The 23,619-nt window shown below is 43.1% G+C and overlaps 1 protein-coding gene across 1 annotated transcript in view; it reads left to right on the top strand.

Moving 5' to 3' along the window:
• Nucleotides 1-23,619, top strand: part of LOC129712534 (collagen alpha-1(XXV) chain) — a 628,211-nt gene that overhangs the window by 541,489 nt on the left and 63,103 nt on the right. The window contains exons 18-22 of the mRNA XM_055661434.1: nt 2,673-2,735; nt 3,198-3,266; nt 5,637-5,681; nt 20,629-20,673; nt 20,773-20,850. Of these exons, the coding sequence (XP_055517409.1) occupies nt 2,673-2,735; nt 3,198-3,266; nt 5,637-5,681; nt 20,629-20,673; nt 20,773-20,850 (300 nt within the window). The remainder of the gene's footprint in view (nt 1-2,672; nt 2,736-3,197; nt 3,267-5,636; nt 5,682-20,628; nt 20,674-20,772; nt 20,851-23,619) is intronic.

Below are 23,619 nucleotides of genomic sequence, written 5' to 3' on the forward strand. Positions count from 1 at the left end.
TCAACTGTTGGAAGTCCAGTGTTTATTAACATATCAGGACTCCAATGAAGTTGCATTCAACAGGGTACCAGTGTAGCATTTACATTGTTTCTACTCAATAATGAATGCAGCATGAATAGGCCGCAGGGGGACGAACATGCAGGTAAATAAGATATACAATGCATGAAAGCGCAGGGCTGATAAAAGTAAAACGTTAACGAGGACACAGTGTTTTTTTGTGCTGAGCAACCACCTGGTTTTCAAAAAACTCCACAGTTACGTGATCAGTGGAAACAAGATGAGGCACTAAGTGACCACCCAGCTTGAGCTGGACTTTTACCTTGTGCAAAATATTACCTCAGCTCCTATCTATGAACTAATTGATACAAACAGCGATCTTGATGGAAAAAATAATCCAATAATGTGTTGAAAACTTTGGCAGTTAGCAAATGGAGAAAATCTTTGGGTGCAGAACTACCATTTGCACCTCTCACTGCTTGCGACAAATTACTCTTTTTTCATCTGCACAGTATGTAATTCAATGACTTTTTCTCAACATCTCAAATGCATCTCAAGCTTCCCATGTTAGTAGTCATTTGTGCATTCCCTTACGTGAAATATCACTCATCCTGAAGGAGAACAAAAGGGATGGGACAGACATAATGGCATTAATTTTTGAATTGGATGGTACTTATCGCAGCAGCTGTTGCAGCTTTCATTTATTGGTACGAGCTGTTAGGGATATTTTGTGAAGAACTTGGAAGTAAAAGGAGAAACCATGGTGGAGTTTTCATTTGCAGTTTAGTTTGTACACATCTGGATTGAACAGAAGTTTGTCTGCTTGAGAATAAACCCAAAGTGTGCATTGAAAAATGTGCTGTCTCCTGACATACCAGAGCCATGCAGTTGCATCAATACAGCTTTAGCACCAAGTCTGGAAGAGCAAACACAGAAGCCAATGTTGAACTAAAGTTTTCCGATGCACTAGGAAAAATATTTTCAGAATTACATAACAAGTAAGGAATTTTCCAAATGATGACAGTAAATGAATATTTATTTAAGCAGCTCTTCAGTCAAATCGACTTTTTTGGGGGGGGTGTTTCTTTTCATTTGGATCAATTGATCACAAAAGGATCAGTTCCGGCATGGAGTCTGATCCCATATTTCAAGCATGTCCTTCGATAGCCACAGGAAACTGGAACTGTTACTCTGATTGGCAGTGACCGTCAGGCTAAATTAATCCCAGGCCCGTCAAGCCTGCAGGCAGAGGCAAAGCCAGCCAAACATAGAGATCCTGCCACTACATTGTCAGCATGGCACTGCCTATGCTGACAATGCTGAAGAAAAGCTGCAACTGGGAGTATGTGAAAGGCCATACAAGGTCTAATTTCAACTTAGGGTACTTTTCAAGAGCTCTCATTCATTCCTGACTGAGGAACTTGGACATTTGACCTATGCTCTAGCCTCCCACTGATGACATCGCAATAGACCAACACTATCCAGCTACTTCCACCTGCGCAACGCTCCCTTCCCCTCCCCCGACCTTCCCTCTGCTTCCCCTTTCTGATGTGACACAGCATTGCCCCTTGGAACTGTAGTGAAAGTTGAGTTGGCAGTGCCTGTCTCGGAGCTGGATGCTGGCTCTCAAGCATTTTCTGTAGGTCTGAGGTCACAAAGAGCACAGTGCTTCAGAGTCATAAGTAAAACACAAAGTGCTGGAGTAACTCAGCGAGTCGGGCAGCATCAGTGGAGAACATGGATGACGGCTTGACCAGCTGAGTTACTTCAGCACTTTGTGGTTTACTCAAGATTCCAACATCTGCAATGCCTGTGTCTCCTAAGAGAGTCTTATCCAAGCATTGGCTGTAATAATACAGGCAGCACAGTGGCACAACAGGACGGCACAGTAGCACAGCAGTAGAGTTGCTGCCTTACAGCGCCAGAGACCCAGATTCAATCCTGACTAAGGGTGTATGGAGTTTGTGCATTCTCCCTGTGACCATGTGGGTTTTCTCCGGGTGCTCCGGTTTCCTCCCACACTCCAAAGACATACAAGTGTGTAGGTTAATTAGCCCTGGTAAATTGCCCCTGGTGTGTAGAATAGAACTAGCATATGAGTGATCGTTGGTTGGCCTGGACTCGGTGGGCCTGTTACTACTCTGTATCTATAAACTAAACTAAATAAAGGAATAAAGTGCTCTGACTCTTCTCATGTCCTCTGCCTTGGGAGACATGCTGGTTCCAACCTGAAGCTGCTTCACTGGAAAAGCTGGAATTCTATGACATCCTGGTCAAAAACAGCTCTCCAACCGAATTCCTCATCCCAGTTCTTGTTCTGTAGTCTTGTAAGATTCACACATCAATTGCTCAGATGATTGTGCCCTGGTGCTAGCTTGGTGATGAGACTGCAATCTCTCCCTCTCTTTGCTGCGCACTGTATGCTTCAGATTTCACGGCTGTTTGAGGTTGGCTGTGGTCATAACACGCATCTATTTGAAGTGGAAGTAGTTCTTTATAATGCAGTTTTTGCACATACGTGGTGCATTCACTTACCATTAATCACCAAACCTTTAGCCCATTAACTACTTGGATGGCTACTTAATTTAAAATCACAGTTTTCTTTTTGCCAAGCTAAAAGTTTAAATCCACATTGAAGTTTGAATGTATTGTTAACTCTGCTCTTTGTATTTTAGGGGGAGCCAGGCTTTTGGGGTCCTCAGGGAGAACCCGGGTTGCCTGGGTTACCAGGAACAAAGGTGAGGTCAACATATCGTGTTCAAAATGTCTGAGCATACTGGTCTTGGGTTTATTGAGGGGTCCACTGACTAATGGCACCTTGCCCATTTCACTGGGGAGGGGAAGAGGCAAGGGAAAGAAAAGATTTGCATTTCTGTTTAAAGTAAAGATGTGTATAATTCTGTGCAATATAAATTAGTTTCAGAAGAAGCTACTTTTGTGTTTAGTCAATCGTGTCAATTGTGCCCGGTGCCTAAAAATGCCTCAGGTTTGTGCCCAATGTACACAAGCAAAATCCTTTTAGTGAATTTACCATCAGATGCCTTTGATTGGGTGCAACATACGCTGACCGGAGGTGCAGTAAAACCTGAATTTAGTTCCCAGAGGCAAAGTTGGAAGGTCAGGAATTTGCAATATAATTGTTGAAGGAAATTGGAGCATGCATATCTGTAACTCTGCATGTTTTATGTTGTGATAAACAGGGAGAGAAAGGAGATGGAGGGCCACCTGGAAGAGGTGAAATCGGCCTGTCTGGATCTTCAGGCCCCAAGGTCAGCTGCGTTTTCTAACCAGGAAACATTTGCTCACATTCATACAGTGTACAAAGCTCTAATTAACTCTCTTGCCTTAAATCACATAACTTCTTGGGCTCCAACATTGGTCCTGCACAGAAAATGTGTTGTTGCTTTTTGTCCAGTGTACAGCAAGGTTTACTGGGTGTTCATTCTCCATACTGCTTCCACTGTTAAACTACCACAGGAGACTATTGACCACAAAAAAGCTGGAGAAACTCAGCGGGTGCAGCAGCATCTATGGAGCGAAGGAAATAGGCAACGTTTCGGGCCGAAACCCTTCTTCAGACTGACGAAGGGTTTCGGGCCGAAACGTTGCCTATTTCCTTCGCTCCATAGATGCTGCTGCACCCGCTGAGTTTCTCCAGCTTTTTTGTGTACCTTCGATTCTCCAGCATCTGCAGTTCCTTCTTAAAGACTATTGACCACCTTGCCCCTGTTTCTTTGGACATAGTTTGATGGCACTACTGTCTGGATGGAGCAACTTGTACTTGATTGAAATTTAAGGCCTGCACAGTTTTTGGTGCAAATTGCCTCGCTGTGCTGTTGAATGAATGGATCGCCTGGTTTTTCATGATCGCAAGAAGCAGGCCTTCCAAGTTAAGGAAATGGATCATTCGCCCATAATTTTGCCACCTGTTTAATATGCCAATGGGATGCTCAGAAAATAGCTATTTATGGAAAGTGATCTCTCTTTGAGGCCATGTGTATGAAGATAAACACAAAACGCTGGAGTAACTCAGCAGGACAGGCAGCATCTCTGGATGCATTCACTCCAGTGATGCTGCCTGTCCTGCTAAGTTACTCCAGCATTTTGCGACTATCTCTTTGAGGCCACTTACTCCGTGTGTGTTGTTTCACATGTGTGTTGTTTCACATTATGTAATATCGTCAAATTTTCGAATAGATTGTAATAATTTGTAAGCATACCTGGGACATGGGGCAGGGAGCTGTGATCTCATCACCTGGCCTGTCCCTTTCATGTTTTGGACCACATGAAGTGTCATCTTATTCCTCAGTCTTGCACATTATGACCTGATCAGCTGTCATCCACTTGACCATCAAGAATCAAGTAGCTTAGAGGAATGGATGCTCAGTAATGAGGCAATTGGACTGAAGTAATACTTCAGATTCCTGGAGCAGAATTAACTTGGGTTAGATAGTTGCAGAAGTGCAAACACCAGGATTGCAGTGAGAGACAGGGTTTTGGGTGGTGGAGAGACTATTAACACCTCAACTTCACCAATCCCAAGAATACCACTTGTACTGGGCCAATGGTAGTGGGGTGGGATGGGAGCAAAGCAGTTGGTAGTACCTCACTGTTATGCCAGAGCACAGAAAGGGGGAGGCAAAATAGTTGGTGTTCGTCACCGAAACCCTTCCCCACATTCCCCTCCCCCCCCCTCCCCAAAGCCTGCCAAAGGGACAGTGACTGACTCTCCTTACTCTAACCCCAGGAAGGGTTGATAGGTTTAGGTTGTGTATCACTAGAGCCTTGGGATGGGTTGGAGCTGGTTGGTCCTCACTGTAACTTCAGGGTTGGGGCAAGTTTGTCTGTAACTCACTATAACACTGAGTTAGGGGTTAGACTATCCATTCCCCTACTTTATCCGCCGGAAGGAATTGGGTCTGTCTGGACCTCACTGTAACCCGAGGGTGGGGGGTCATTTGTTCCCCACTTTATCCCCCGAGTGTGGGAGGATATCCCTGTAACTCATTTCACCTGTTTAGACCGTCTGTTTCCCACTGTAACCCCAGAGAGATTGGAACCCAGTGTATCTCACCAGAAGGTAGACAAAAATGCTGGAGAAACTCAGACTTCTGAAGAAGGGTTTCGGCCCGAAACGTTGCCTATTTCCTTCGCTCCATAGATGCTGCCTCACCCGCTGAGTTTCTCCAGCATTTTTGTCTACCTTCGATTTTCCAGCATCTGCAGTTCCTTCTTAAATATCTCACTAGAATGTCAGGCAGGCCTACAGGATACTAAAAGTGCCTCTCAGGTTGTTGTGTTTATACTTTGTAGTTTGTTGATCATGGAATTAAAACAAAACAATTACAGCTATTTACAATTCTTCTCCAATACATGTTGGCAAATCCCCCACCAACAACATCAGCTAAATGAATACCATTTCTCCAATCTGAAATCAAGATGAGATAGATTAAATTAAATCCTCTTGTTTTAATCTGTAGAATGCGCCTGTGGAAATTGTGAATGCCGCACACAGATTACACATATCAAGGTATAATTAGCCAGGCTTATTGACTGTCTGTGTCCAGAAGCTGCTTTAATGCTTTTCTCCTGATATTCCCTCCTCTGTTCCTGCTTTTCTTTGCCATGACGTGGAATAGGGTGAGCCGGGTGATCTAGGGATGCCGGGCCGGCACGGAGTGAAGGTCAGTCCATCGCTGCTGCTTGTACTTCACTGTTATTGCTGTCGTTGTGAATGACATCAAAAACTTAATTGAACTGGAATTTGCCTGGGTGGTCTTGGTTGAAGGAGATCATGACTACAGCAAGAAGCCACACTTTTAAACCCTGATTTAACATTAGCAGTAGGCCTGTGAGCCTACCAAAGCTGCCTGGCTTTGACACGGCAAGTTCCTTTGCAATGCACCACCTTCAATCCTAAACCAAACCATTTAGTTTAGAGCGGCACAGTGGCTCAGGTGGTAGAGCTGCTGTCTCACAGAGCCATAAACCCGAGTTCGATGCTGACATTAGGTACTGTCTGTGTGGAGTTGTAACCACATGGGTTTCCTCCAGGTCTCTGGTTTCCTCCCAAATCCCAAAGGCATGTGCGTTTGTGGGTTAGTTGGTCTCTATGAATGAATGATTACTTTATTGTCACATTTGACAGGTCACAATGAAATAATTTGCTTGCATATTTAATTGCCTCTAGTGTGTAAGGTGTGGATGAGTAAGTGGGATAACACAGAAAGAGTGGGAACAGATGATCAATGGCCAGCATGGACTCGGTTGGCCAAAGGGCCTGTTTCCACACTGCATCTTTCAATTCAATTCAATTCAATGTATCATTGATCTTCCCTGGTAAATTATGGTCCTATTAAGTCTGAAGGCAATGGACTTAAAACAACCCATTTGTATGGATTTTTGTATCCTCCAAACACACTTAAAAGCTGTTACGTGTAAATTAGAAAGCATAGGCCATCATTTTGCGATGAAGTGGCACTGAGAAATGGGCCCGAGGAAAGGAAAACATGGAAGACATCGGAATGAGATAGCAATTCAAAATGGTCAGTTACATTTTTAGCCAATTTTGTGGATGACTTTGGTTCGTGAAACATGTTAAACCGAAAGAGGACGAACTCCAGTTTCTAGACAAAGTAGTTTGCACATCTTCCCTTTTATTTCAACTTGATTCCTGCCGCCTACCTGGTACCTTGTTCCAGATTGTGTAAACAAGTACCCAACAGGTAGAGAGTTACATGCTCCCTGACTGCAGCAAGTGAACAAGAGGAAAAGTAACCCAGGTTGCTTTAGTTTGAACTCTGCAAGGGTGGTTTACTGGGTTGGGTGACGTAGTGGCACAGTGATAGAGCTGCCGCCTCACAGCTCCAGCGACCCAGCTCCATTGCTGACCTCAAGGACTATTTGTGTGCAGTTTGCACATTCTTCCTGTCAGTGTCCTCCAGGTGCTCCGGTTTCCTCCCCATCCCAAAGACATGTGGATAGTGGGCTAATTTGATGCTGTAATTGCCCCTAGTCTGCAGGTGAGTGAATCAGAGGACAGTTGCAGGAAATATGGGGAAAATAAATGGAATTAGTGCAGATGTAGGTCGATGGTCAGTGTGGACTCAGTGGACAATAGACAATAGACAATAGGTGCAGGAGTAGGCCATTCGGCCCTTCAAGCCAACACCGCCATTCAATGTGATCATGGCTGATCATCCCCAATCAATACCCTGTTCCTGCCTTCTCCCCATATCCCCTGACTCCGCCATCTTTAAGAGCCCTATCTAACTCTCTCTAGAAAGCATCCAGAGAACCGGCCTCCACCGCCCTCTGAGGCAGAGAATTCCACAGACTCACAACTCTCTGTGAGAAAAAGTGTTTCCTCATCTCTGTCCTAAATGGCTTACCCCTTATTCTTAAACTGTGGCCCCTGATTCTGGACTCCACCAACATTGGGAACATGTTTCCCACCTCTAGCGTGTCCAAACCCTTAACAATCTTATATGTTTCAATAAGATACCCTCTCATCCTTCTAAACTCCAGGTTGTACAAGCCCAGCCGCTCCATTCTCAGCATATAACAGTCCTGCCATCCCGGGAATTAACCTTGTAAACCTACGCTGCACTCCCTCAATTGCAAGAATGTCCTTCCTCAAATTAGGGGACCAAAACTGCACACAATACTCAAGGTGTGGTCTCACTAGTGCCCTGTACAACTGCAGAAGGAACTCTTTGCTCCTATACTCGACTCCTTGTGTTATAAAGGCCAACATGCCATTCGCTTTCTTCACTGCCTGCTGCACCTGCATGCTTACTTTCATAGACTGATGAACAAGGACCCCCAGATCCCATTGTACTTCTCCTTTTCCCAACTTGACGCTTTTTCCCAACTTGACGCCATATGGATTTTTTCTATGCTGCATGATTCTATAACAAAACTCTGTCATATGTGTGTTTTAGTTTGGAGATACAGCATGGAAACAGATCCTTGTGCACACTGAATCCATGCCAACCATCAATTACCCGGTAACACTAGTTCTATGTTATTCCACCATCTCATCCACTCGCTACACATTAGCAACAATTTTACAGAGGCCAATTAATCTACAAACTCACACATCTTTGGGACTTGGGAGGAATCCAAAGCACCCAGGGGAACCTACATGGTTACAGGGAGAACGTGCAAACTCCACATGAACAGCATCTGAGGTCAGGATCGAACCCAGATCTTTGTAGCTGTGAGGCAGCAGCTCCACCAGCTGCGCCATTTTGTCACCTTATGGGAATGTTGAAATCCAGATAGAGTGATGGGCATTGAAAATTCCAATCCCATGCCTTCTCAGCCGACCACTTCAGATGCATGTTTACCAACAGAATCATAGTGATACATCATGGAAACAGGCCCTTCGGCCTAAATTGCCCACACTGCCCAACATGCCCCATCTACACTCATCCCACCTGCCCGTGTTTGGCCACTGTCCCTCTAAACCTATCCTATCCATGTACATGTGATTTCTTAAACGTGGCGATAGTTCCTGCCTCAACTACCTCCTCTGGCAGTGTGTTCCATACACCCACCACCCTTTGTGTGATAAAGTTACCCATCAGGTTCCTATTAAATCTTCCCCCCCTCACCTTAAATCCATGTCCTCTGGATTTCAGCTCCCCTACCCTGGGCAAGAGACTATGTGCGTTTCCGGCCTGTCTTCATGGCATGATAATGACGAACTGTGGTTTCGTGAAGAGGAGAAAAATCTCCAGGCCCAGAAATAGCCCACAGAATCACTTCAGCACCTTTCTGCCGTAGGTTTAATTGAGATTATAATGACAACACTAAGGCATTCCAGCTTTCCTATTTGAGTAGATTTAGCTGGAGTTCCCACGGGCTCTGTGTTTCCTCAGCCACGGCCAACATTTTAAAGCATTAAAGTAAAGAGGCAGGTGTACCCCGGTCAGTGATTAGTCTCACACCTGTCGGACGTGACATCCAAAGTTCCAGACAGTCTAGACTGACAGCTCCAGAGGAAATATTAAGGACTAATTTAATCCGGAAAAGAATCATAAGGAAAACATCATATTCCTTGTCCGAAGCTGCATTGGACTCAAGGAAGAACCAAGTCCTTCACACCTCGTCACTGCAGTTCCCCTATGGGTCTATTGGGAGATGCTTTAAGAAGCGAAAGTATATGTGGTGGAAAGGTACTTTCAGTATGAAATACTCTCCCATCCAACTAGTGTTAAAGCATGATAATAAGCTTCTTACCGTTTAGTAAGAACCTATTTTTTAAATTTATGGTCCAATTTTCTTGAGCATGTCAACTCTCACGCTTTGGAGGGAACCAATTAGTTGATGTTGATATCTTTACCGGTGTTTAAGGCAGCAGCATCTGTGCCACATGAGAGCCAGAGAGAGCTAACCAAGGCTAACTTCTCCAGGTCAACCTATAGGAATGGAGATCAGTATAAGAATTACAGCCAAGCCTCCACCAGCTGTCTTGGAGTCTTGTTAGCAACTTCATATTGAAACAGTGGGAAAAGAATGTAAAAAACATGCATAACTCTCAAGAGAATATTGATAATCAGGCTATCAGTGATATTGGCATGGACTATTTAATTGCAGACTGTGGAAATGGAAATAGTGCTCAGATGCTTGTTGTAGAACTTGTCCCTTTTTATTACTGTTGAAATATGTAGAATTATTCGACACAGCAGGAGGCCATTCAACCTGCCTACGCCTGCTGCCTCTTTGAAGGCTGTGCCCGGGGCTGTGGTGTAATGAACACCAATGTCCAGGCAAGAAGCAACCTACAATTGCAGAGAAACAAAACAACTGACCCATGGTGACCATGGCTGTTGCTATTTGGGCTTGATTCTTTGAGCAATCCAGAATGCATTTCATCTGATACAAGTGACCTGTCGACTTTCAGAAAGGCGTCATCATTATAAACCATCTCCATCACCATCCTGTTCACAACTTCCTTCATAATTTAAACTTTAGAGGTACAGAGCGGTTAAAACGCCCTTTGGCCCATCAACTCCACGCTGACCACCTTGTGCACCAACACTATCCGACATACCAGCGACAATTTACAATTTTACAGAAGCCCCTTAACCTAACAAACTTATATGTCTTTAGAGTGTGGGAGGAAACAGAAGCACCCAGAGAAATCCTACACGGTCACAAGGAGAATGTACAAACTCCATACAGACAGCCCCCTTAGTCAGGATCGAACCCAGGCCTATGGAATGTAAGGCAGCAACACTACCACTGGTCACTATGGGCGGCGTCACTATGCCACCCTTCAAATCATATGATTTCTTAAAACGGATACTGTCCTCTGCCTCTGAAGATAAATTTTAGGAAATCCACGACATTTTCTATAGCTAACATTTTGCACTTTATGGCCCAAAGTTACAGCTCAATTGAGTTGATCATCGAGTTATAATTCAATCAAATTACAAATTCAGCTCAAATTGCAAATGAATCTTCATACAATCACCATAGGGATTTTCTGCTCATTGCATTCAACTGTACGCAAATATGTAGTTTGCATTTTGCGATCAATATTTACCATCAAAAACATTAAAATATTTATTTTAACTGATGACAAAACTAACTATGGTATCTCAGTTTAACCAGAAAAACAAGTTTTATTTACTTTTTGATTCATTTTCAATCCTTTAAAATTAGGTTACTCATATGTGGAGAATTGACACAGATTAGAAATGCTCATATATGGAAACATCTACTTTAAGTGGCATTAATCCATGTGCTGTTACAAGATATATCAAGGAAAATGATTCTTTGGCACTCTGCTCTTTAAAAGAAAATATATACTTTTTAAAGCCTTTCAGATTTGCTGGTTGATAACCAATTCTGTTTGTGGTGGAAATTAAACATTCATCTAAACATGAGCCTGGATTGACTACAATAGTCTACATTTCACCAAGTGCACTAACTTCTGTCTGTTTCCAAAATGTTTTACGGTTCAATATAGTTTCATTTGCAATAATTTTCTCATTGTATCTTTCCCCCTCCTGCATATTTTAATTAATTCATTCCTGTATTTTTCCAAGTCTTCCTGATTAATAACGGAGTCATGCTCCTGACAGTTTTTACGAGCCTCCCTTTTCTGACCTGCGTTTTGAGATATATTTTCTGTCATTTGGGACACAGTAGCTTTGGCTGCTTTACCATTTCCCTTTAGAGCAGTGTTCCTCATTTGTAGCTGATCTATGTCTTTGCTGATTGCTTTCTACAGATCATTTCCTGCTTAACCCCTTACTGGTGTACCCTTACCAAGCCCCATCTGCAATTAGTTGCATTTAAGTTTTGCTCAATTGAGAAGTTTGACCTTTCTCTTTTTATGGAATCTTTCCATTTTTACCCTAAACTGATTATTCTAAACTCACTATTAGTGAGATGAGTTGTTGTAAGAAAACTCACTGGCCATCTCTGTTTCGTAATGAAACATACAGCAGAAGAACAGGCCCTTTGGCTCACAATATCAGTGCCGAATTTGGTGGCGTTAAACTAATATCCTCTCATATAAGAATATTTCTTGTCCGACCACAGACATTGTTTAAAACATGAGGATAGGTTACACCGAGAACCACTCTAGGGCCAGCTGGGACAGATGCGAGAGATGAGTAGGACTGTTGTGGATTAGAACAAAGTGAGCAAAGCTTTTGATGAACTGGGGTTCCCAGTGGGAAAAGAATGGAATACCAACCAGGAGAGGAATGGAGTTGTTGAGCTCAGAGATAACTAACACGTTAGGCAAGGGTTCCATCTGCAAGGATGAGCAGAGATGAGTGATGTTGGATGGTGAAAATAGGCACCATTCCCAAGGACAGTTGGCGGAGTGTGAAGCTCAGGCTGGGTCAAATAGAAAGTGTCAGGTTCAGCCTGAGATAGCAACCCTCGAGAGGGATAGGAAAACAGCCAAGTTAAAGAGTTGGTGTCTAAAGATAATGACCTCTCTTGCTATGGTAAACGGGATGAATTGAAGTTCATCCAAGGCCAAGATACTTGGCAAGCAATCTGACAGTATAGATATTATTAGAGGAGCGAAGCAGTGGCTTACATGTGGGAGCTTAATTGTTTTTAGGTAATAATGGCATTGATAAGGACGAAGAGGGTTATGGGGCTGTGGTGTAGAGGTTGGTCTGGATTTTCTAGAGGTAATATTCTGGGAATGCTTATTTGTCATATGCACCAGAACTAAACTGGAACAATGAAAGTCTTACTTGCTACATCTTTACAGGCACATTAAATGCAATAACACCAATAAATACTGTATGGGTGGCAGGCACAGTGACACAGCAGTAGAGTTGCTGCCTTACAGTGCCAAAGAACTGGGTTTAATCCTGACTACGGATGTTGTCTGCATGGATTTTGTACGTTCTTCTTGTGACCACGTATGCTTTCTCCAGGTGCTCTGGTTTCTTCCCACGTTCCAAAGATGTGCAGGTTTGGAGGTTTATATCCTTCTATAAATCGGCCCGAGTGTCTTGGATAGAACTAGTGCGTACAGGTGATCATTGTTCGGCACGGACTTGGTGGGCCAAAGGGCCTGTTTCCATGCTGCGTCACCAAACTAAACTAAACTATACAATAAACAATTGGTTACTCTAAGTAAACCATAATAGTCAAAAAACCAAATTGGTGTCTTTCTGTCCTGGGTCTCCTCCATAGCCAGAGTGAGTCCCACTGCAAATTGGAGGAGCAGCACCTCATATTTTGCTTGGGCAGTTTACACCCCAACTTGGTTCTTGGTTCTTGGTCAACGGTATGAACATTGACATCGCCAATTTCAGGCAGTCCTTGCTTTCTTCCTCTATCCCCTTCCCAGCTCTCCCACAGCATACTACATCCGCCTCTTCCTTTCTTCTTCCTGCCCTCCCCCCCCCCCCCCCCCCACCTCCAAATCAGTCTGAATAAGGGTCTCGACCCAAAACGTCGCCTATTCCTTCGCTCGAAAGATGCTGCCTAACCCGCTGAGTTTCTCCAGCATTTTTGTCTACCTTCGATTTTTCCAGCATCTGCAGTTCTTTCTTAAACAAAGTATGTTGTCTGATCATTGTAGTGCAAAATCCATAATGGTTAGGTGCTGAAGTAGGGTTGTGGTTGTGAAGGGTGGTTCTATACCTGATGGTTGATAGGAAGAAGCTATTCCCCAACCTGGAGGGAACTGGTCGCAAGCTCCTGTATTTCTACCCTATGGTAGCAGCGAGAAGATATCATGGCCAGGGTGATGTTGGTCTTTGATGATGTTAGGCATTCTTGAGGCAGTATTTTCTGTCAATATGTTCAATGATGGGAGCGTCAGTAACCATGATGGATGGGACAATGCCCTTCACTTTCTGCAGCTTCTTTCATTTTTAAGCATTCGATTTACCGAACTAGAACACGATGCAACCAATGAGTATACTGTCAACCGTACACCTGTAGAAGTTCGATAGAGTATTCAGTGCAATGCCAAATATCTAAAACTTTTTGAGATAAGCATTCTTTGTGAATTCCTTAATGTGCTGGGGCCAGAACGGATCATCAGAGTTACGGTGTACAAACTCTTCATCACCACCCCATCACTGAAGAGAAGTGCCTAGTTCCTCGGATTTCCCTTCCTGAAATTAACCATTAGCTCCTTAGTCTTGCCAATGTTGAGAGCAAGGTTGATTTTCTTGCGCCTCACAATTATCGTTCTCCCTCGTGTACTCTGACTCGTTGTTACCCATTATTTGTCCAATGACAGTGGTATTATTATAAAGGTGGCATTGGAGCTGAGTCTGACTACACAATCATGGGTATGGAGAGAACAGAACTGGGGAAATGTGTAGGAAGGAACTGCAGATGCTGGTTTAAACCGAATATAGACACAGAATGCTGGAGAAACTCAGCGGGTCAGGCAGCATCTCTGGCGAGAAGGAATAGATGACGTTTCAGGTCGAGACCCTTATTGTGGAGCAGTAGACTGGATGCAGCCCTGAGGCGGTGCAATGGTAGAGTTTGTGCTTTACAGCGAATGCTGCGCCGAAGACCCGGGTTCGATCCCGACTACGGGTGCTGTCTGTACGGAGTTTGTACGTTCTCCCCGTGACCTACGTGGGTTTTCTCCGAGATCTTTGGTTTCCTCCCACGCTCCAAAGATGTACAGGTATGTAGGTTAATTGGCTTGGTGTATGTAAAAATTGTCCCTAGTGTTTGTGTAGGATAGTGGTAATGTGTGGGGATCGCTGGTTGGCGCGGACGGTGGGCCGAAGGGCCTGTTTCCACGCTGTATCTCTAAACTAAAGTGCCGATGGTCATCTAGGAGGAGGTGTCATTGTCTATCCACATTGATTGAGGTTGGTCCATGAAGAAGTCGAGGATCCAGTTGCATGGGGGAGAAGTTCTCTGAAATTCATTGTGAATCTAGAAAGGATGATGGATTAGGACATTGTGTAAATGATCAAGAGTTAAGGACTTAGGGAAGCCTTTTGGAACTCTCTGAGTGGTGTGGAGTAAAACGTACTGGACAAGATATTGTTGCCAAGGTCAGTTCAATAGGAATGGAAGATAATAAGAGCAGTGTGATCAATGCAAGCTTTGGGCTATTTTGTTTAATTTAGTTCAGTTTATCGTCACGTGTACCGAGGTACAGTGAAAAGCTTTTTGTTACATGCTATCCAGTCATCAGAAAGACTATACGTGATTACAATCAGGCCTTCCACAGTATATAGATGCCGGATAACGGGAATAATCTTTAGTGCAAGATAAAGTCTAGTAAAGTCTGATTAAAGATAGACCGAGGCTCTCCAATGAAGAAGATGGTAGCTCAGGACTTCTCCCTAGTTGATGCCACGATGATTCAGTTGCCTGATAACAGTTGGGAAGAAACTGTCCCTGAATCTGGAAGTATACATTTTCAAATTTCTATATCTCTTGTCTGATGGAAGAGAGGCGAAGAGAGAATGTCCAGAGTGAGACGTCCTTGATTATGCTGGTGATCTTGCCGAGGCAGCGTGAAGTGCAGATGGAGTCAATAGAAGGGAGATTGGTTTGCTTAATGGTCTGGGCTGCATCCACGATTCTCTGCAATTTCTTACTGTCAAGGATGGAGCTGTTCCCAAACCATGTTGTGATGCATCCCGATAAAATGCTTTCTACTGCACATCTGTAGAAGTTGGTGAGAGTTTCGGGGGAAATGCCGAACTTCCTAGGCCTGCTGAGGAAGTGTGGATAGAATGGAAAATCATACAAGGACCACAGAGAGTTCAGGAGGATGTGAGGCGATAAAGAACCAGGGCCAAGTGAAAATTACATGATTTATTTGAGATTGTTTCAATGCATTGAAGCATGGAGAAAAAAAAGGAAATATATACTATAGGCAAAAATGTGAATGACTTTTGAGAGGAAGGGGATTTTATTGATGTTTGGCCAATTTTCCTCAAGGAAAGTGATTTTTTTAATGACAATTCGTGGCAGCGGATTTGAAAAGAATGGAATTATATACAAAGGGATAAGTGTTATTAGCACTGTCAGCTACCGTGAAGGCCAGAAAGGGAAGTTGAAAGGTCTAGTTGGGAATTTGGAAACCAGAGGACAGTTGGTGGTTATCATGAGAGAGGTGAACTTGGAGAAGGCAGGGGAACAAACGGAGAGCAAAACTAGCCAGGAATTCAAATCTAGGAGACCACGATGGAGTGGCTGCTGACATCATTGTTTTATTGCAGATGGGCAACATTGGCAATAGGTTCAGGAGCTGAATCATGGTCGCCATTGAACCCCTATTTAACACCACCCCCTTCATTCAACTACGGAGATCTTTGCAATGAATTAATCTCTGGCTCAATACAAACCATTATCCTCATGCACAAAATTAGTACTGGGGTGAACTGGGAAAATACATTACCACAAACCTTCTAGTTCTTCCATGTGAAAAAGAAGGCACTTAGCAGGAGCTAAAGTAAAACTCAATAAGGGTCAAAGTATGCCACAGTTTAATTTAAACTCCTCAGGGCTCACTCATTCATCATCCTCACCATGGACCCTGAAGAAGACAGTTGTTTTTTGCATGTGTTGCACATGTAACTCATCAGGACACACACTGAAGTTCACTTAACAGCTTCCATTTATGAAGCAAGCTGCACTCTCTCCTCACCCCTGTGTCTCACAACCATTCACACTTTTCAATCTTATTGTTTCATTTTGGCACATATGTCTGGTTTCCCCCCCCCCCCCCCCCCCCCCCACCCTTACTGTTCCTGGCTGTATTTGACGTGTACTAATAGAGCGTCTATAATGCACAGGCACAAGTCCGTGGTATTTCACAGCTGCCTCCTCAATGGAGCTGGTAGCAGGTTACTTACGTATCTGGAGGCTGTGAGTCTAATTCTCAGGTGGAGAGTTAAGTTGCATTTCTCCCGCAAACACTATTTTCTTTGTTTGATCTTTCATCCCAAAAGTGAGCCACTGCCAAAACAATGTCATCAATGTACAAAACAGAGAGCAAGAACTAGCACCATCGCATGGTGCAAAGTGTTACTGCAACACAAGAATTGCTCAACAAGTAAGTTAATGCGGCACAGTGGAGCAGCGGTAGAGTTGCTGCTTTACCGCGCCAGAAACCCGGGTTTGATCCTGACCATGGATGCCGTCTGTACAGAGTTTGTACGTTCTCCCCGTGAGCTGTGTGGGTTTTTATTCAGGTACTCTGGTTTCCTCCCACACACCAAAGATGTACAAGATTGTAGGTTAATTGACTTCAGTAAAATTGTAAATTGTCTCTAATGTGTGTGGGATAGTGTTAGTGTGTGGGGATTGCTGGGCAGCGCGGACTGGGTGGGTTGAAGAGCCTCTTTCTGCGCTCTATCTCTAAACTAAGCTATGGTACAGAGATCCATCTGATTAGCAATGAAGTTATGATAACAAATCATGGCAATCATCTCCATTTATTCAGGGTAGAAAAATACTATCCCTAGCAACAGAAGGTTTTGGACTCTCAGTGGCTTGTTCAACACTCATAATGTTCCAAAGATTCTACAGCTCTCAATGGCTCTAAGTAACACAGTTCCCACACCCCCTCGCTATCTGCAATCCCCCCTTATCATTGCAATAATCTTTATCTGTTGTGGCAACGATATTCTACACAATAATGGAGGTGTCTTTACAAATAGGATTATCTCATATTTTTATCTCGGTGGTAATCTTTTAAAATAATCTATTATTTCCTCTTCCCCTGTCACCGTGCATTACTGTATACATTTAGTTTTGTTGTCTTTCAGGATCCGTTAATCTTAATATAAAACATCATGCATTTTTTAAAATGTTTCCTTTGCTAATTTTTGTGAAAGACTTTGTATTTCACTATGTTGAATTTCACCTGCCATTTATCTGCCCAGTTGGTGGGAATGTTTAAGTAACCCCTGTTATTGATCCTGTTTAGTATACCTTTATCAAGTTTCCATCTTCTGCCTATGGAGGCATTGAGCTCTGAGTCCTATCTTCAATTAAATTTTGAGGATTTTATACAAATTAGATTTTCTTAAACCCTTAGGGACCACATTGGAAACCTTATAGAGATATGAAGTCTTAGAGCGTCACCAAGCAAACAGGCTCTTTGTCCAATTTGTCCATGCTGACTGTAAACATTCTAGACTAGTCCCATTTGTCCCATATTCTTCTAAACCCTTCTGATCCATATATCTGTCTAAATGTCTGTTGAAAGTCTTAATTGTATCCACGTCTAGCTTCATCCGGCAGCTCTTTCCAGATGCAGGCAGCCCTCTGATTGAAAATGTTGCCTCTGAGGTTCCTCTTAAATCTCTCCCCTCTCACCTTAAGCCTGTATCCTCTAGTTTTGGAATCCTTTGTGAATTTTCCAACCTTACTCTGAGGTTGATTTTATCCATGCCCTTCAACACCTCAAAAAGATCAACCCTCAGCATCCTACTCTCCAAAGAAAATAGGCACAGACTATCCAGGCTCTCCTTATAACTTAAGACTGCAAGTCTAGATAACATCCTGGTAAATCTCTTCTACACCCTTCACAACTTAACGATAGCTTTCCTACAGTTGGGTTACTAGAACTGCAGATAGTGCTTTTAGTCTCACCAATGATTTATATAGCTGTATCATGATGTGCTAACTTTAGTAATCAATGTCCTTTCTTCAATGAAGGCCAGAATGCCAAATACTTTCTTCAACACCGTCCACCTGACCTGCCACTTTCAAAGAACCATGTACCTTTATTTCCAGATCTTTCTGTTCAACAACACTCTCCAAGGCTGTGTAGCCTTCTCCCTGACCGTAACAAAAATATCACTGATTATTCTTCAGTGATAATCCTTCTGGAATTCTCTGCCTCAGAAGGCAGTGAACGCCAGTTCATTGTATGCTTTCAAGAGAGAGTTGGATAAAGCTCTTAAAGATAGCGGAGTCAGGGGATATGGGGAAAAGGCAGGAACGGGGTACTGAGTGTGGATGATCAGCCATGATCACAGTGAATGGCGGTGCTGGCTCGAAGGGCCAAATGGCCTACTCCTGCACATATTCTCTATTGTCTATTATACTTTAGAACTTAAAAGATAGAATATTATTGAAAACAATTTGTAAACTTTTCCAGCATTGAAAATATTAGATTTTACTTCGATTCTACATTCATTTCAAAAATGTTTTGACATTTTAATAGTTTTCATATGCTGCAGAGATATCTATTGATGCAGAATATATTCTAATTCTCCCTCATCCCCTTGAATGCTTTGTTTATTCTTGAGGCCTCTGCTTTGCAGTCTTGTTCAACATGAAAGGAGTGATCTTATTCTTGCTTTGCTTAGTTACACGCTGTTCAACTACACTCTGAATCATTCTTAGAAGGAACTCTGTGATTCCTCCAACTTATATTGCCATGATGTTGCCAGGTCTGGAGTGACTGAGCCATCAGAAGACATTGGGCAGGCTAAAATGTTATTCATTGGAATGCTGGAAACAGAAGGGTGATCTTATAGAGGTGTATAAAATCAAGAGAGGTATAGATAGTGGAAATGCACAGTTTTCTTTCCCCCAGGGTAGGAGAATCAAGAACTAGAGAGCACAGTTTCAAAGTGAGAGAGGATAGTTTTAGTAGAAATCTAATGGGCAGGATTTTCACACAATGGGTGTGGGCAGAGGAAGTAGTTGAGACAAGTACAATTATTTGGACAGGTACAGGGATTAGATAGGTTTAGAGGGATATGAGCCAAACACGTGCATATAGGACTTGCTTATACATGGCATCTTGGTCGGCATGGACAAGTTGGGCCAAAGGGACTGTATCAATGCTGTAAGGCTCTATATCTCCTTGTTTAACACCATTAGGGTCATTCTAACTATATATCTTAAGTCCATAAAGTTGATAAAGTTGACCCTCAATTTCTAATTTTGTGTATTTTTACTTTTCTTTTGCATTTAGCATGTTAATATATTAATACATTATTTCTTAATATTTACTTTGCTCAAGCACTTGAAATGACTAGTTGTAATTGCACCTACATTATAAGGGTTGCTCTAACAAATATGGCTACTCTCACATCAATGCAACCTTGCATTGGAAAAATATATAAATACAAGAGTCTTGGGATAGGAAGGTGTTTTTCCAGAACAACAAGCCTTAATTGTTTCCAAATCCAAGGCTCTGCAACTGTCCGAGCAGTGAATTGAAGGAGATATTGTCTGATTGGAAGCATATTTAGCTCTGTATTTCAAGAAACACGAGAATCCATCATGATGATATAATGACCATTGGAATGCTTCACTGAGATTCATTTTACATAGAACAGTAGGGCACAGGACCAGGCCATTCGGCCCACAATGTTGTATCAAAATTACCACAGATTCTAGTTTTTAAATCACTACCATTTATATCTAATGTTGCAGTTATTCTTTTCATTTATGATTTTCTGTGGATTTTGGCTGATGGCTATCACACTGTAGGAACACTGAAGATGACAGAATCTGGCCAGTTCATTTCCAAAAAGTGTGTCACTTTTTGGAAATGAAACAAACTGGCCAAATTCTGTCATCTTCAGTGTTTTGGTGATACCAATCCAAGGTGTATTAGGTACACTTATACTTGGGTGCATGCTTACATTTAACATTGAGGATCATCTCTTAGAGTTGTAGAGTAATGCGGCATGGAAACAAGCTCTTTGGCCCAACTTTCCCACACAGACCAACTTGCCCCACCTACCCTGCTTTACCTGCCTGCTTTTGGCCCATATCCCTCAGAACCTACCCTATCCATGTTACCTGCCTTAATGTTTCTTAAACATTACCATAATACCTGCTTAAACGTTGCAATTGTACTTGCTTAAACGTTGGAATAGTACCTGTACCTGTTAGCTATCACCTGTTGTCACCTGTTAGCTTGACGATATTTAACAAAGAAAGCAATCCATCCAAAGTTGTTTTCATCAACCCCTGGCTGGGTTGGCCTCCTGTCTACTGTTGCCCAATCTCTGTTATATCTCATGCCTCATGTGAATTTTCTGTTAGGCATCATAATCAACATTCTAATCCTGATCTTCCTGTAATTGTATCAGTGATTTTATTGAGGAGGGACCTTTAATATCCTTCATGATGTGCTCACACACACACAGCTTTGTAACCAGGTGATCTGTTTTCCAGGGTGACCATGGAAAAGATGGAGAATCGGGGCCTATGGGACCCAGAGTAAGTTGCTTTGTATCTTCCAGAATTCTCCATTCAATTGTCAATAAATTACTCATCTGGAATTGTGATCTCACCTTGACTGTAATGATGTTCTTTCAGGGCCCACCTGGTCAGAAGGGTGAACAAGGAGTAACCGAGATAATAGATTACAATGGCAACATCCACCAGGCACTACAGGTGGGTACAACTGCAAAAAAAGCCTCTACTCACAAGCACATCTCCAAGAAACCCTCCATTCCAGCCTCACATTCCACAGGGTAACAACACCCCTTTCAAAATTTGCACAAAACAGCTGATGCCGAGTAATCAAAAAAATCTGTGGCGTCAGTAAAACAAAGCAGGCGGGTTTTATGTGAGGCTCCCAGCCAAGAGATTTTGCCTCATCTGAGGTGGGCCTTCCACGCTGTGCACAAAGGCCTCTTCTCCACTAGCTCTCCGCTGGGGATGGTGAGAGAATTGGCAGTAGGGAGGGGTTGGGAGAGAGATGGGGAGGGCTGCTGGTAACTTGGAAAAAGAGATTGAGCCAAAGTCATGGTGAGGGGTGTCAGCATGGGTACAGTGAGTATGATCTCATTTTATCCATTCAATGACAGCATCTGCTAGATCAGGCAATACACGATAAGCCCAGTTACACTTACCTTAATAACATTAGGTAGAAATTAGATTGTGGAGCCATGTGTTTTTGTGCTCAGCTCTTCCAATTTCTATGTAAAATAAATTGTAAATGCAATTTGAGGGCCTACGGTATGATTCAGGAGGTCTGTGATTTGTGTAGCAGTTTCTACCTTGTCTCTGCTGTGTAATGCCCAGGGGACATAGGCGGTGTCCAGTGATATTCAATATACACTGGGACAATTATTCAGGGTTACTTTTGTTTCAAGTCAGAGTGGCTCACAGCATCCGAGGCTACTCCTCCAGAAGCAGGTTTCCAAACTACTTCCAAAGCTGCTTTGTGAGACGCAGAGACCCTATTGGGTTGGTCTCAGCCCAGCACTGAGGACCAACTCAGCTCGGTCACTTCCAGTTATTTATTTACCAGTTTTCCATCAATTGCTCCATGATATTGACCACTAGCTGGGGACTTCCAACCACAAACCCATTTCCCATGAACTGATCGTCTCGCACCTATCCACTAATCAGCGGTCCTCGTGAGGTCTTTGGAAAATTGATCCATTTATTATCCAATTGGCAGGTTATCATGCTGTTGGTCTACATCTATTAACAACAGGATGAAGCAATGGGATTGTTCTTACAAAGTTGCTCGAGGGCCACTGTTCTGACACTAATGGGCCTGTCCCACTTAGGTGATTTATCAGGCGCCTGCCGACAACTGTCAAGTTGCCAGCAGTTGCCTGAAAAACCGGCAACTGGAACGGCGACTGTCAGAGTGGAACACACACACACACACGCACACATCGCTTCCTTCACCAGCCCGTTATACAGGCGGGAGACAGGGCAAGCGGGGGAGCGCTGTCTGAGTGAAATTCACACGGCGCAAAGCCAATGTGATACAGACACACACTGCGATGAACAGGAAGGTTGGCGCTGTAATTAAGACGGTGAAAGCACAGTGTACTGGAAGGGTCACGTAAGTCCTTTAAAGGAGGGGGGGGGGGGAGAAAGGAGGGGAGGAGACAACTTTTAAGAAGCCAGAGATAGACGGCTGTGAAGTTTGATGGACATTAACATTAACGGTTATCCTTGGTTCTGAAAACTACTGCTTTTTTTTCCCAATGAGCCAATGAAATTCACCGGTTAGCACTGGCAATAACCTACGAGAACCTTCGACCTCCTGGCAACCCACTAGGACCTCCTGTCGACCCACCTACAGCACGAGAATTCTCGCTACTCTCCATGGCGGCTTCATTCTGGTCGCCGCTAATTTTTCAATGTATTGAAAAATTTGCGGTGACCATAACGAGGCCACAACTAGTTCCCAGAATGCACGAGCTCCTCACGACCATGAAGGCGACTCCCCGGCAACCAACCCCGAACATGTGGCAACCGCATAATCTCCTACAGTTGCCTAAAAAGTCACCTAAGTGGGCGGCCCTTAACCATGCATTCATTCCAAAAGGTCTTGCCACTTGCACTACGACCCACCTCACTCCTAACTAGGACAAGTGATTGCCAAAATAGCACAGCAGCTGACCCCACTCTGAACTCAAAGGTTGAATTAGCCAGAGTTGAATTACTCATGACAGTGATAAAGGATTGGGAAATAGATGATAGTTGATGCAATTCGAACTCTGAACACTCTATGATAATATCACAAAGCCACCTCGTGCATGTACTGTATACTGTATGTTGTTTGTGTTTTTTGTTATGTTTGACGGGAATCAGCTTATTGTGTAACATCCTGTACTGAATATGAATTCCACCAGCTTGACTGTGTGGTCATTAAATAATCTTGAATCTTGAATCTTGAATGAAGGATATAAGCTCTTCTGTTTATTTCTTTGTTCTCAGACATTTGTTGACATAAGGATTTCCTTTTGTCTCAGTGTCTTCAAAGCTTTCATTAGATTGATATAACTTTCGGGGCAACTGTAGTCATAGTACAAATATTATATTGGGATCATGAAAGACTATTCCCATTATGTGGAGCTGATCTATCTCACTCTCCCTATAAAGGCCTTTGCTGAAGAATAGTCGTGTGATTACAAACTCTACTTTGTTTGCCATTGACCTTGAATCCTAGCTGTAAATATAGGTACCAGATGTGTTACTAAGGCCAGTTAGTCCTTTTTAGATTGCCTGCAACATTGAAATAGATTATCAAAGCTACATATTAATCAAATAAAATTTTGTAGTGAAGTTTTATGGATATCCTTAAGCCAATGGTTTAAAGGTCTCAGGTTGTGTTTTCATGTACAGATACCGTGACAAGCTTAAAGCCCGCTGTCTATCTGTGTGGGCTGCTGCAAAGTAATAAGAGTTTAAGCC

This window comes from Leucoraja erinacea, chromosome 1 (genome assembly GCF_028641065.1).
Source record: "Leucoraja erinacea ecotype New England chromosome 1, Leri_hhj_1, whole genome shotgun sequence".
NCBI lineage: Eukaryota > Metazoa > Chordata > Chondrichthyes > Rajiformes > Rajidae > Leucoraja > Leucoraja erinaceus.